The sequence below is a fragment of the Elephantulus edwardii genome, unplaced genomic scaffold, assembly GCF_000299155.1.
Source record: "Elephantulus edwardii isolate Elephantulus edwardi_28Jun2011 unplaced genomic scaffold, EleEdw1.0 scaffold00246, whole genome shotgun sequence".
NCBI lineage: Eukaryota > Metazoa > Chordata > Mammalia > Macroscelidea > Macroscelididae > Elephantulus > Elephantulus edwardii.
Genome location: NW_006399996.1, coordinates 221,679 through 237,604, shown reverse-complemented (window position 1 = coordinate 237,604; position 15,926 = coordinate 221,679). Strand labels below are relative to the sequence as shown.

General features: G+C 44.4%; 1 protein-coding gene across 2 annotated transcripts; it reads left to right on the top strand.

Annotated features, from left to right (window-relative positions):
* The first annotated feature begins 3,013 nt into the window (after positions 1–3,013).
* On the top strand, positions 3,014–4,835 carry PSMB6 (proteasome (prosome, macropain) subunit, beta type, 6). 2 transcript variants are annotated; one of them, XM_006899074.1, is made up of 6 exons: positions 3,014–3,115; positions 3,535–3,602; positions 3,832–3,963; positions 4,083–4,212; positions 4,415–4,559; positions 4,693–4,835. In XM_006899074.1, the coding sequence occupies exons 1-6, from the start codon at positions 3,014–3,016 to the stop codon at positions 4,833–4,835; spliced, it is 720 nt and encodes a 239-aa protein (XP_006899136.1). The 2 variants fall into 2 exon arrangements, with proteins under 2 accessions (XP_006899136.1, XP_006899137.1); XM_006899075.1 differs by having other exon boundaries at positions 4,673–4,737.
* The last annotated feature ends 11,091 nt before the right edge of the window (positions 4,836–15,926 follow it).

Genomic DNA, 15,926 nt, shown 5'->3' with positions numbered 1-15,926 from the left:
GGTTCCAGTTTCTCCACAACCTCGCCAGCATTTGTTGCTTGCTGTTCTGTTAAATTTTGCTATTTTGACTGGGGTGAAATGATATCTCATAGTTGTTTTAGCCACAGCCTCTTCTAAATCCTGCTTGAACTTCTGGCAGTTACCTATCTATGTACTGTTCCAGCCATTTTTTAATGATCTTCAGTAGTATTTTGCTTGCACAGAATACTAACAATATAGTTTGATAGTTTCCACATTCAGCTGGATCACCTTTCATGGGAATGGGAACAAATATGGACCTCTTCCAATCCATTGGCCAGACAGCTGTCCTCCAAATTTCCTGGCATAAAGTTGGAGCAGTTGGATTCTGGAGGGTAGGTTATTTCTATTTCATTGAAAGTCGGCATAAACTGTTTGGGCACTTGTGATTTCATTAACAATCAAGTGTAAGCTGATTGGCAATTTTTATTTCATTAACAATCAGCTGTGGGATGGAAGCCTCTTGTTTAGGCCTCTTGTTTAGGACCTGAGGGGTAAGTCTTTGTATTTAAAAGTTGTTTGATTTCACTGAAAGTTTCATTTAGTCATTATACCATTAGAAAATGTTTTCCTTTTTGTTGTTGTTAGATGTAGTTAGGTCAAAGTCATAATGACTCTAAGAACAACAGAACCAAATTCTGCCCCATCCTGTACCTTCCTTACAATCTCTAATGTGTCTAGGTTTACCATCATAGTTACTGTGTCAATTCATCTCTGTCCCTAGTCTTCCACTTTTCCAAATATTAATGTCCTTTCCAAAGACTGGCCTCTCTTGATAACATGCCCAAAGAAGATGAGACAAAATCTCACCATCCTTTTATGTGGCACTCTGGCTGCACTATTTCCAAGACAGAATTATTTGTTCCTTTGGATGTTGTTGTTGATGTTATGTATCATCAAGTCAGAACTGATCCACAGCTGACTCTCCAGTGGTTTTTCAGAGGCAGTTAAGTCTTATGGAAAGAGATTGCCCATCTTTCTTCCACAAAACAGCTGATGCATTCGAACCACATCTTTTTGGATTAACAACACAGTTACTTTACCACTAAGTCATCAGAGTCCCATTTGACAGTATATGGTATACCCACTGCTCTGGTGGCATAGTCCATAGGAGGTTTTGCTATTTATCTGAAGGTTGGGCCTTTATAGTAGTAGGGATCAACAAACAGCTCTGTAGAAGAAAGATGGGCAATTTCTTTTTGTGCAATTTATAGCCTCAGAAATCCCATAGAGAGTCAGCTATGTGTTGGTTCTGCCTCAAGACAATGAGTGAGTGACTTCAACAACAACAACACAATTCAAAGACGTAAATTCTTCTTCAGCCTTCCTTATTTACTGAGCAATTTTTACATGTGTAAGACACAATTGGATAACCCACAGGTTGAGTCAGGCACATCTTAGTCTTAAAAGTCAGGCTTATCTTAGTCTTAAAAGCGACATCCTTGCTTGTTAGCACTTTAGAAGAACTCTTTGGCAGTAGATTTGCCCGAGGCAACAGGTCATTTAATTTCTTGACTGCTGCTTCCATTCATTTTAATTGTGGATCCAAGTAAAATTAAATCCTTCACAACTTCAATCTTTTCTTCGATGTTGCCTATTGTTCCAGCTAGGAAGATTTTCTTTATGTTGAGGTGTAATCCATACTGAAGGCAGTATTGATCTCCTTTAGTAAGTGCTTCATTTTTAGCATACTCATGCAGTCAGATGTATTGCATTGGAAAAATATGCTATTAGAGACCTTTCCAAAGTACTGAAGAACAACGATGTCAGTCTGGAGACTAAGGTGCACCTGATACAGGCCATGGTTTTTGCAATCACTTGCTATGCATCAGAGAGCTAGACAGTAACTAGGGATGATAGAAGGAGAATTGATGTCTTTGAGCTGTGGTGTTAGAAGAGTATTGAATATACCATGGACTGTTAAGAGAACAAACAGGTTCGTCCTGGAGAGGATAAAGCCAAGCTGCTCCTTGGAGGCAAGGATTCTGAAGCTTCTTCTGACATACTTTGGACATGTTGCGAAGAGGGACCAGTCCTTGGAGAGCGACGTCATGCTTGGGAGGGTGGAGGGACAGAGCAGGAGAGGAAGAGGATTGATTCAGTGACTGGGATAATGGGGGTAAGTGTGACAGAGATAGGAGATTTGCATAGAGTAGAACAGGGTTTAGGGCTGTTGTACATAGGGTCGCTATGAGTCGCAGGCAACTTGACTGCACATTGCAACAACATGGAGTCCAACTCTAGCTGATCCTCCAGAGGGTTTCCAAGACTGTAAATCACAGGAAAGAACACTGTCCATCTGTCTACCCAGAGTTGCGTGCCAGTGGATTCAAACTGTCAGAGAAGCGCCACCTCTGGATTAGCAGCACGATTCTTTATATAATGTCACCAGAGTAATGGGCAAAGCCAAAAATCCATTGCTGTCCAATGGATTTTGACTCTGTAGGACCAAAATCTATAGGGCTCTGTAGAAACCCTACAGGACAAAGTGGAGTCACCCCATAGGTTTTCCTAGGTCGATATAGGAACAATTTTAACAATTTTTACAGGCTGCCCCCCCTAATTAATGGCCAGTGAGGTTGGGGACTCCCAATCCTTTGGTTAGAGGCTAAAAGCTCAATAATCACTGTACTAATCGGGTTCCTCCTAGTATATCGGTTGTCATGTGCTGTGGAATTGGTTTTGATTTGCTACAACAATATCAAACAATGCCAAAGCGAAAAGAAAACGTAAAATAGCTAGTCCTTTGAACTACAACTCCAAACAGGGAGATCGTAACCGCAAAGGCGCATGGGAAATGTATGTCTTTACCAACTTTTCCGGCCACACTACCGTCAAGCGTCCACTGTCGTAAAAGTATCATCCCAGTCATTTAGTTTTTCCTTCTGCCGCCAACCAAGGAGCAGCTTCTCTCCGGGAACGCCTCACAGCGAGACGCGGGAGCGTGACAGAGCGCTTTACGACAGTTGCTTTGTGGCTGCACCGGAGGAGGAAGATGGCGACAACCTTAGTAGCTGCTGCAGGGATGGGGCCAGCACCGACCTGGGGGCCTGAGGGGCTCACTCCTGACTGGGAAGGTCGGGAAGTCTCCACAGGGGTGAGGAAGGACTCGGGGTTCAGGAGATGTGCTTAAAGCTCAACGCCTGAAAGAATAAGGCCAGAGTGGGTTGAGAGAGCTTCAGTGGTTGGTTAGAGTGGGCTCTGGGATTGCTCGGGGCAAGAGAAGAGTGATTTTGAAGTTGTTTGGAAGTTCGTGGTGGGGAGTGATGGTTGGTGGAGGCATGAAGTTCTGGGATTCTGAGGGGCGATTGAAACTCTTGGACCTAATTCCTGAATGGGCCAGTGGGAATTTGAGGATGGAATGCTGTTACTGCGTTGTATGCCCCTGTGATGTTTGGACGTAGATCAGAGCTGCATGATTTTCGGACTGTGGCAGCTGGAGAAAGGATAGTTGATGTTTATGTAGGCTGGTGAATGTGGAAAAGCCCAGACTCACTGCCTTCTTCCTCTTCCCAGACCACAATTATGGCTGTGCAGTTCGACGGGGGCGTGGTTCTGGGAGCGGACTCCAGAACCACCACGGGGTGAGCTCAGGACGGGGACGGGAGAGGGCCCATCTTGCCCACGCTGCGCAGACTACTATGGACATAAGGATTTGTCCCGGCTTCTCGTACATCCCTGTTCTCCTCGCTCACCATTTGGTGAGATGAGAACTAAACAGACAGTTGTAGAATCCCGAGCCCTGAGCAAGTGGGGAGTGTCGAGATGGTGGTGGGAGGTATGTCTTCCCCCAGCTCTTTTGTTGTTCTGCAGGTCCTACATCGCTAACCGAGTGACTGACAAGCTGACCCCCATACACGACCGGATATTCTGCTGCCGCTCGGGTTCAGCAGCAGATACGCAGGCAGTAGCTGATGCTGTCACTTACCAGCTTGGCTTCCACAGGTGCTTGTGGTCAGGGGAAGAGCACGTCTCTGACAGGCATTGGGGCCTAAGGATCTTTGGAACGGCCTGACCTCACCCATGCTGACCCTGCCTTTATTGTGACCCCTTTCATACTTTAGCATTGAGCTGAATGAGCCTCCACTGGTACACACAGCAGCCAGCCTCTTTAAGGAGATGTGCTACAGATACCGGGAAGACCTGATGGCGGGAATCATTGTTGCAGGCTGGGACCCCCAAGAAGGAGGGCAGGTCAGAACCCCCTCTCTGGAGTTAAATGTTTGACCCTCTTCGAACCCCCTCTCTGGTGTTAAATGTTTGACCCTTTTCACACCCTAGCCAGTTTCTATTTCTCCACCAGTCTCTGTCTCCCTCCTCTAAGTCTTCCAGATCAATCCCAGGTGAGGGTATGTGTGTTGGAGGAGATAACTGAGGACTCTTCTCTATTTGGCAGGTGTACTCAGTGCCCATGGGGGGTATGATGGTAAGGCAGTCCTTTGCCATTGGAGGTTCTGGGAGCTCCTATATCTATGGCTATGTTGATGCTACCTACCGGGAAGGCATGACCAAGGAAGAGTGTCTGCACTTCACTGCCAATGGTGAGAACTTGGGCTTCTGGACCTGTGAGCTTCAAACTCCTCCAATCCCAAGCCAGACCAACATTCCCTATTGGTGTGGTGATCCCAGCATTAGAATTGAACTCTGACCTCAACTTTCTCCTTTTGTCCACAGCTCTCGCTTTGGCCATGGAGCGAGATGGCTCCAGTGGAGGAGTGATCCGCCTGGCAGCAATTGCAGAATCAGGGGTAGAGCGGCAGGTACTATTGGGAGACCAGATCCCCAAATTCACCATTGCCACTTTACCTCCCCCCTGAATCTCTGTACTCTGATATAATTAAAGACACTATACTGACAGAAAGATCAATAAACAGTTTGTCAGAGAATCTGTATAACTTTAGATTCTTTTCTTAACTTTAAACCTGAACTTGTCTGGCTGTGTTCTCTGTATCAACCAGTACACTGAACTCAAAGGAAGCTAGAGAAAAGATAAAGAACATTTATGAAAGCCCATTCCCCAGGAAGCCTCTGGACAAGTGCCTTTCAAACTTCTCTCCAGACTACCTTCTTTCCCCAGTGTTTTTGTTTGGGACTTTTTTCCCCCCTATCCACTATCCTGATCCAACCCATGGTCTTTGCATTTACTTGCCATGCATCGAAGAGCTGGACAGTAACTAACGATGATAGAAGGAGGATTGGTTCCTTTGAGTTGTGCTGGAGAAGAGTGTTGAACATACCATGGACCACCAGGAGAACAAAAAGGTCTGTCCTGGAGAGGGTGAAATGGGGCTGCTCCCTAGAGGCAAGGATTTTGAGGTTCCATCTCACATACTTTGGGCATGTGGCCGGGAGGGATCAGTCCTTGGAGAAGAACCTCATGCTTGAAAGGGTGGAGGGTCAGCGCAGGAGAAGAAGACCCAGGATGAGATCCATTGACTCAGGGGCTAGAGAAATGGGATTAGGTCTCTAAGAGATGGTGAGATTGGCTCAGGATAGGGCAGGTTTCAGAGCTTATGTACATAGGGTTGCTATGAGTCACAGGCGACTCAATGGCACATAATGACGACAACATATCCACAAATCCTAGTGTCACCAGAGTATGGTTGTTATGAATGATTTTCCTACTCTACTCAGGTCCAAGGTGGACCTCAAATTCTGACCAAGATGAGGCTCACCTCCCCTCAGTCTGTCTCTTGTCAGTCATCATGGGCTACTGGCCTTAAAGTCAGAAAAAGATCTCTGAGCCAGGCTCTCCACACTCACCTCTGTGTTCTAGAGCAACTCCTTGACTGTTGGGGGAGAAGTATAAACCTTGTCTACAAATGGTGTTTAAGGTGGACTATGGGTAGAAGGTCTGAAGAGTTCTGGTGGCTTAGTGGTAAGGAATTGCACTGGCAACTCCAAGGCACCACTGGCTGTGCCACAGGAGTAAGATGAGCTGTATCTTCCTGTACAATGTGCAGTCTCTCAAAACCTGCTGCAGGATCAGGTGTGGGTCGGTTCTGACTTGATGATACATAACATAATAACATGGGTAGGAGAGAGCAGCCACTAGAAGTGCTGTGTGCTGGCTGGAAACAACTATTCTAATGGGAAGTATTGTAATAATGAAGTCTCCAATGCCTTGAATGGGGGCCTGAGAGTAGACTAGCCCCTCCAAGGCTGTCCTCACTCATGCCAGGGACCTAAAGGAGCTCCACAGTGTTCTGTGACAGGGACATTCTCCATCTCCACCAGTCTCCATTCTGAATCAGGACATTGTGGAAGGTATACCTGGAAAAACTTGCTTTGTGAAAAGGCAAATTTCTAGTGAAATTTCCCTGGAGGGCTTTGGAGGCAAAAGAAGCCTTTCCCCCTTAAGTTTTTAACAAAGTGGAAGGGAGGGGGAAAGAGTTGGTAGAGCCCTGAATTAAGTAAAGAACGTGCATCTTATATCAATGTAAAACTGGATTTTCCTACCAAAACCTGTTCTTCCAGTTCTCCCTTTCTCAATCATCTTTGTTCCTCTCACACTCCATAGTCAATACTATGGTAAACCTTGAAAAATGAAGAGTATTTCTGAAAACCATCTGCTGTGGAGTTGACTGACTCATGGCAAGCTTACATATGTCAACATAATTGGGCTTCACAGGGCTTTTAGTTGCTAATTGTTCAGAAATAGACTTCAGAACTTTCTCCCAACCTGCCTCTGTGTCAACTCAAAGTTTTTTAGTAGAAATCAAGTGGTTGTCTGCTTCACCCAGAATCTAGAACTTACCATTTCCACACCACTTGGGCTTTCTCACCTGGATGGTGTCAACAGTGCTTCCATATTTGCCCTTCTATATTCCTTTCCCCATACAGCAACCAGGAACCTCTTAAAGATAGTGAAATCATACCATTTCCCTGCTTATCATTCTTCAATTCTTATTGTTCCTCCCTTATCATGACCTAGAAGACACCCTGATGGCACAGTCTGTAAAAAGCTGCACTGCTCCCTAAAGACTGAGTCACTGGTGGTTTGAATCCACCATGTCTGCATGAGAAAGGTGGGCAATCTCCTCATCTCCCTTGTAATTTATTGCCCTGGAAGCAACAGAGGGTCAGCTATGAGTTGGTTCCAATCCAATAGTAATGGGAGAGGAATTTGAACATTTTGCTGACTAGTTTTCTGTTCCTAGAATCCAACGGTCAGCACTTGCACTGCACTTGGACTTGTGGTTTCTTCTTGATAGGACTACTGTTCCCCAGTTTCCCCAGTTCTGACAGACTTACTCATTCAGGTCTCAGCTAAAATGTCATCCCTTCAAGGAAGGTCTTTCCTGACCCATGGAAATTAGATACATGGTCACCCTCACACACTTTGACGTGTGCACTCAAGCAGATTCTAATTCGTTATAGTCTTGTGGAGCAGAGCAGAGCAGAACTGCCTTGTAAGGTTTCCCAGGCAAGCAGACTACCACATCTTCCTCCCATTGACCAGCTGGTAGATTTGAATAGTTGACCTTTTGTTTAGCAGCCCAATGCTTTAATTCCCGAATCACCATCACATCAAAGTCATGGCCATGGCTCATACCTGACTCTAGAGCAGATTTTCAGATGCCATAAATCACACAGGAGGAAACTGCCCATCTTTCTTCTGCATAACCACTGGGGGATTCAAACCACCAGAGAGGTACTTCTAATTCACATATTCCCCTACTTTTATTTTTTCTACACTACATATAACATTCTCAGATTATTGGCTCCCTCTCCCTACCAGAAAGTCAGCTCAGTGAAAATTTGTTACCTCTGATTCACTGGTATATCTGCACTGCCTAGCAGGGTGCCATCAAATTGGAACCAACTCATAGCTGACCCTCTCGTGGGTTTTCAGAGGCTGTAAGTGGCAAAGGAAGAGATTGCCCTTCATTCTGCACAGAACAGCAGTGAAACCAAATTGCTTTTGGATTGAGAGTGCAACTCCTTTTTCCTTAGGCCACCAGAGCATTCTCAAACTCATTGCTTGTCAAGTTGAAACTGACTCAAAGCTGTATGACTAAATCACAGCAGAAGAGTGCCCACCACACTCCCACAGAGCCGCTGGTAGAGTCGAACTTCCAGAGAGGAACTTCTTTTGGCTTAACAGCATAACTCCCTATAGAATATGCTACCTGAGCTCTCTGGCAGGGAGTGGACATTGGTGTTTACTGAGTGATTGTGTTCCCTAGTCCCATCTGACGTCCTGCCCAGCTTCCAACCTCCCCAAGCTGCTCTCACCACACCCAAAAGCTTGAAGCTTGATCTTATTAAACTCTTACTTCTGCTAACCACATCTGGACTCTGCGTTAGATCCGCTGCCTCACATTCACCAGCTACTGTGGGTCCACACCACCCTATGCTAGCTACACTTTACATCTCAGCCCCATAACCTAGCCCCTATCTTATTCCTTGGCCCCCACCTGCTCCCTGCTCCCTACCATCCCACTCCATCCCACCACACACATGCACACACAGTTGGTAGCTGAGTGTATTTAATGAGAAGGTTCAGAGTGATGGGAGGAGCTAGGCACAGGTTACTGAGGAGTGGGGAGGAAGGAGAGGTGCCAAGGTGCTAAGGGCTCCTGGAGGTTCAGCCCCTGGACCTTCTCAAATGGTGGAGTCATTGGCTGATGCTATGTCATGCAGTTGGTGGCGGAAGGAGAGTCTGGCTTTTCTGCTGAAGTAGGCACCAGCAGGCTCTGAGGAAGGGATTCCTCCATCAGCCACAATGGCGGCTGTGGGTGGGCTGGGATCTGGAGGGATGGCCGGATCCAGGCCTAAAAGGGGAATTGCAGGATTAAGAAGGGAGTTGTGGTCTTGATGCATCTGTCACCACCTCCACCCCCAGCGTTGAGGACAGAAGCTAGAGAAGATGCCTGGGAGTCTGGGGTCAAAGAGGCTGATGACAGTAGCAGGGTTCGGGGGAGAGGATGTTGAGGTAGCAGGGCTTGCTCTGTGGACTCAGAAAGGCCCCATGCTTGATGTTATGTGCTCTGTCGCTTGCTGGAAGTTGTTACTAGTTTTTTAAAAGGGGCTCTGTCTTTTCATTTTATACTGGGCTGTGAAATTATCTAGCCTCCTGTGTAAGAGTGAGGAATCCACCACCACCCAGGAAGATAGACTGTGTTTTCCTCCTTTGCTGGTTTGAACATTTACCTTTCTACTAAATGAAGCTGTCTGCCTGACACCCCCTCTTTCTGCCCTCTCCCCCCATACCTGCTCCTCTTTCAGTCCCCCGCTGTCTCCGGCACCCACACCATGGGAAACACCAGGCCCCCTTCAGACCCATCTTAACAGCGGAGGAGGCTGCAATGTTGGGAATGGCCAGGAGAGCCCCTGGGTGAGGGGTGTGGTTTCCAGGCCCCCCCACCCTGGGCAAACTACCACTTAGCCTCAGACCCACCTGGTGATTATAGGCGCCAGGGGACAGAAGAGGGAGGAGGAGGAGGTAGAGAAGGAGGTAAGGGGAGAAGGACACCCCCATCCCAACAGCTACCTTCTACACCCCTTTAATTTTGGCGTTTTTTCTGATCCCCTTGGAGAAGCAGGAGGATACTGGGAAAAATAGCCTGGAAGAGACAGACATGGGGGTGCTCTGACAAACAGATGCACTGAAAATTCACTACAGTGCAGTAGTAATTCCAGACATTTCTCAGTGCTAGAGGGGATATTGCTGGGAAGTCAATTGTATTTTACAGAATTTGGGGTGCCCAAGAAAGAAAATATAAAGTTTTAATATCTATTTGCTCTCTTTGTGTGTGTTTATATATATTTTGTTTTTGTTATGTGCATCAAGTCACTTGTGACTCATAGCTACCCTGTGTACAACAGCCCTGAACCCTGCTCTATCCTGAGCCAATCTTATTGTCTCTGATACACCTACCCCCATTATGTACCCCAGTCACCGAATCAACCCCTCTCATCGAGGGTCTTCCTCTCTTGCACTGTACCTCCACCCTCCCAAGCATGATGTCCCTCTCTAAGGACTGGTCACTCCTTGCAACATGCCCAAAGTGCGTGTGTGTGTGTGTGTGTGTGTTTATTTATACATACATACATACATACATTTATTTTTTAGGAGAACTCACACAAGAAAGGTTACCAGTCACGGATATGTTATGCTCCCAGTTAATCGTCTGGTAACTCTTGTTCCCTTTTATGAAGATGTTAAAACCCAAATTCACAGCCACTGAGTCGATTACAACTCACAGCCACACTCTCTGTTGGGCCTTTGAGGCTTTAAACCTGTAAAGGAGGAGACTCCCACCTTCCCCTACTCTCTGCTGGGAGATGCAAACTGCTGACCTTTTAGCTAGCAGCTAGATACATCATAACATGCCACTAGGGCTCCTTTTTTATGGAGAGAGTCGTATGGAATTAAGTATGCTGTGCTAGGTGCTAGGGGTTTATACTTGTTATCTGATTTAATCATGTCAGTGATTTATTTGACCTAAATTGTAGTACTGTCCTGATTTTACAGATGAGGCATTGAAAGGCACTGTGGATTAGTTAACTTGCCCAAGGCCACACAGGTATTTATCAACAGAACAAGGACATTCCCCAGGCCAGTGCAATCCTACAGTCCACTCTGTTAACAACCACATTGGACTTCCCTGGCAGTCACTGATCCCCTTAGCTGGGTCCTGGCAACCAGAGTCCAAGCTAGGGGCCCCAGATCCAAGCAGCGGGTCTGGAAGTCTTAAGTGCTACGGGTGCCGTGATGTGGGAAAGGTTGAGAGGAACTGCTGACTACATCATACTGCCTAACTGAGAAATGTCTTAGCTTTCTGGTTTTTAAATGAATTCTATGAAAGTAAGAATTTATATGCAATTTTAATGCACACATATTAAGTGTCCACCATTCACTTATCAGCATGTTGAATTGTGGTTATTTACATGTTGCTGGATGCCATGCCTCTGGTATTCAGATACCAGCAAGGTCACCACAGTGGATAAGTTTCAGTGGAACTTCTAGACTAAGCAGGAGGTCTGGCCATCCACTGGTGATTGGAATGCAGAAGTTCAAAACAAAGATTGTTGTAATCCACCCCAACTTTCCAGGAGTGTTCACCCCACCCCGTTCTTCTTTCCTTTCCTCTTTAACTCTTGCATGGCCTCTTTCTTTTCTTTCTTTTTTTTTCAAATAGAACAGGTTATCCTTTATAGTTGAGGCCTCTTTCTTTACCAAGCTTACCTCCATATCTTATAAACGTCTAACTTGTTTCGCTAAAAAAAAAAAAAAGATTGTTGGAAGATGTTCCCTTGGTGATAGAAATGATGTTAGAATTCACATGACAGAATTTGGCAAGACTAATAATTTACTAATTAGAAGTATTTTCTTTGGCAACATAAACGGCAACTACACATGTTGACCTCTCAGGTTATACCAGAATAAAATCATCTACATTTGTAGAAAAAGAAACCTTAGTATCATCAGAACCAGTCAGAACTAGGCCAGGGTTTGATTACAGAAAAGACCATTACTTGCGCATATACAAGTTTAAACTGAAGCTGGAGAAAATTCAATCAATACCAACAGAGACAAGTGTAGCTTTGAGTATATCCTATGTGAATTTAGAGGTCATCTCAAGAACAAATTTGATGCACTGAACATTAATGACCAAAGATCAATCAAATTTCAGGGTGACATATAAAAATATATATGAAGAAGAACCAAAAGGCCATTAAAAAGATAGGAAAAGAAGAAAAGACCAAAATAGATGTCATAAGAGATTCTGAAATTTGGTCTTGAACTCATAGTAGCTAGAACAAATAAGAAAAGCAAAAGAAATAACCAAGCTGAACAGAAGATTTCAAAGGGTCCTCTCAAAGAAAAAGCTAAGAGCTTAAGGAAATGAGCAAAGTCTTGGAGTAAGAAAACCAAAAGAATGTACAATGCCATTTCTCAAGCTGAAAGAACTGAAGAAAAAGCGTAAGCCTGGAGTTTTGATCTTAGGCAAACCACTGAACAACACGGGGACAATTAAAAGAATATGGAAAAAATACAGTCATTGAAACAGAGTAAGTTACATTCAGCCATTTTTGAAGGTAGTATATGACTGAGAGCCAATAAATAGGGAAGCCCAAGCTACCCTGAAGGCACTGGCAAAAAACTCCAATGCTCCAGAAACTGATTGTATACCAATTGTGATGTTTGGACAGATAAAATGTCAGAAGCAGTCACTTTCTCTTTGCTATGCCAAAAATATTTGGAAGACCATTACCTGGCCAACAACTGAAAGATACCCATATTTGTTCTCATTCCAAAAAATAGTAGCCCAACAGAAGGGGGAAATTTCTACACGATATCATGAATATCATATGCAAGTAAAATTTTGCTGAAGATAATTCAAAACTGGTTGCAGCAATACATTGACAGAGAAATGCTAGAAATCCAGCCAGATGCAGAAGACATGAAATGATGGATTGCTGTTGTTGTTGGCAGGTGCCATGGAGTCAAGTACAACTCATAGCAATCCTGTGAACAACAGATCTGAACCCTGTCCTTTCCTGTGCCATCATCTCTGACACACTTGAGCCCATTGCAATCACTGTGTTTCCCTTTCCAAAAACAACTTCTGCTAACAACATGCCCAAAGTATGTAAGACAAAGCTCATCATCCTTGCCTTCAAGAAGCTCTCTGGTTACACTTTTCCCAAAACATACCTATTTATTCTTTTGGAGTCCATGGATATTCCATCTCTCCTATAACACCACAACTCAAAGGCATCAATACTTCATTTATCATCCTTATTCACTGTCCAGCTTTCAGATGCATTGTTGTTGCTATGTGCTGTCGAGTCACTTGAGACTCATACCAACTCTATGTACAGCAGCCCTATATGCTGCTCTATCCTGTGCCAATCTTATTGTCTCTGACACACCTACCCCCATTACACTAGTCACTGAATCTATCTCATCTCTTCTTCCTCTCTTGTGCTATCCCTTCACCCTTTCAAACATGACATCCCTCTTGAAGGACTGGTCCCTCCTTGCAACATGTCCAAAGTATGTCAGATAAAACTTCAGAATCCTTGCCTCCAAGAAGCAGCCTGGTTTCACCCTCTCTATAATGAACCTGTTTGTTCTTCTAGCTGTCCATGGTATATTCAATACTTTTCTCCAGCACCATAGCTCAAAGACATCAGTTCTCCTTCTAGCATCCTGAGTCATTGTCCAGCTTTCTGATATACAGCAAGTAATTGCAATGACTGTGGCCTGAATCAGGCACACCTTAGTCTCCAGACTGACATTGTTACTCTTCAGTATTTTGGAGAGCTCTCTGACAGCAGCCTTTCCCAATGCATTTCTTTTTTTTTTTAAATTAATCTTTTAATTTGCTGGCTGCTGGTATCAAGAGTTTTGATTGTGGAACCAAGCAAACTGAAGCTGATGGACAGCAAGTAATTGAAAAGACCATGGCCGAAATCAGGCACACCTTAGTCTTCAAACTGACATCACTGCTCCTCAGTAATTTGGAGAGGTCCCTGACAGTGGAATTGCCCAGTGCAATACGTCTTTGATCTCCTGACTGCTATCACCAAGAGTGTTGATTGTGGATCCAAGAAAGATTAAATCATTGACAATCTCAATTTTTTTCTCCATCTATCATGATGTTGCCTATCAGTCTAGTGGTGAGAATTGTTGTTTTCTTGATGTTGAAATTCAATAAATTACTGTTATCGGACGGATTTTGGCTGAAAGCAAATAAATTAAAAAATGATGAAAACAAAACCCCTCATTGCCATGGAATCAGAACAAACTTACAGCTGACCCCAACCACCACCACAGTGGGTCTCTGGGGCTATGAATCACCCCAGAAGAAATTACTCATCTTTGTGCGAGGAGCCCCGGGTGGATTCATACCCCCAGAGAGGTGTGACACTTGTGTTGGCAGTGTGATTCCTTATGGACTGTGCCACCAGAGCAACAGAAAGATGCTTATCTGTGTTTTATTGACTGGGTAAGTACATTTGAGTAGGTGGATCATAACAAATCACAGTTAATATTGTGAAGAACAAGAATTCCAGAATGCTTAATCTTAAGCAGAAACTTAAACATAGAATGAGAGACAGTTGTTTGAATAGAACAAAGGACATGGAGTAATTTAAAATCAGGAAAAATGTGTGTGAGAGTTATCTCCATTGTGTGTTATGCTGCTAACTGAAAGGTAAATTTCAATCTACCAGCTGCTCCATGGGAGAAAGATGGGCAGTCTCCTACAGTGATTTACAGCGTTGGAAACCCCACACAGGATTGATTGCAATGGGCCATTGCACTGAACAGAATCTGCTGCAGAAGACCTCTTTAAACTGTTAAAAGGGAAAATGCCATTTTGAGGACTTAGGTGGGTCTGACCCGAGCCATGCATGGTCTTTGCAATTACCTTCTATGCATTCACAAGTTGGATAATGAATAAGGAGGACTGACAGAAGACTCAGTGCATTTGAGTTATGGTATTGATGAAGAATACTGAATATGCCGTGGACCACCAAAAGTACAAACAAACATGAGAATGAAAGCTCGAATGGCTCCTTAGAAGCAAGGCTGGCAAGACTTCATCTCATCCACTTTGGGCATGTTATCCAGAAGGATCAGTCCCTGGAGATGGACAGCATGCATGGAAAAGCACTTGTTGTTAGGTGTCATTGAGTCGACTACAACTCATAGTGACTCTACAAACAACGGATTGGAACTGTGCAATCCTGTTCCAGATCATGAGCTCCGCCATGCCCAAGCCCTTGTTCCAGCCACTCTGTTTGTCACGCCATCTTGTTGAGCATCTTCCTCTTTCTTCGATGACCCTCTATGTTTCCCAGCATGCTGGCTTTTCCTAAGGACTGACCCCTCCTGACAACATGCCCCAAGTAGGTGGGACCACGTGCTCTTCTAAGGAGCATTCTGGTTGCACTTCCTCGAAGACAGATGTGTTTGCTCTCTTGGCAATCCACAGGATAGTCAATGCCCTTTGCCAACACCACTATTCAAAGCACTGATTCTTCTTCTGTCTTCCTTATTCACTGTCCAAGTCATCAGCAAAGAGGAAGACTGTCAATGGACAGATTGACGCCATAGCTACAACAATGGGCTCAAACAGAACAGTGATCATGAGGGCAGAGCAAGACCTGGCAGTGCTTCATTTTGCTGCATGAAGGTTGCTGTCAGTTATGTTTCATGAGTTTTGAAATGTTATATAATAATCAAACACTGCGGTGTTTACTCTAACTCATAGTTACCCTGTGTATGTCAGTGTAAAACTGTGCCCTGTGGATTCTCAATGACTTATTTTTTCCCAGGGAGCCTTTGGGTGGATTTGAACCTTCAATTAATTTTCCAGTTACCACTCAAGTTGATTAAAATTTGTACCACCTGTGCAATCTATGTTTTCCTTTATAGTCAATCTTTTATACCAAGTAACTGATCAGATTTGCATCACCACAAGTTGGTTTGTTATGGCAGAAAATGTGAGATTTAAATACTCAGCCAATATTGGAGATTAACAAACCTTTTATAACACGCAGGTTGAGAACGTCAGCTATTGCCCAACATTCTGACCCCGAGGGGAAGCAAAGATTGGGTTTACATACAGAGATTGGGCGTGGGGGTTACACGAAGTTCACTGAGGTTGGCAGTGGAGATTTCTTCACATTCAAGAGTCATTATTGTTTCTGACTTCTCATGGGTGTCTAGATCCCGGGGTGAGGTACAGGATGTAGTCAGGGAGTGGTAACCAAGATGGATCAGCACGTGCTCAAAAACATAAACCTTAGCAACACATATTATTGCCAAAATGATTGAAGTATGCATTTCTTAAAATGACTGTCAGAACAAAACAGCTTCTCTGATGATAACATATAAAACGGCTTCTCTAATGCTTAGAATTTCAACTGCTACTACAGATTCTTCC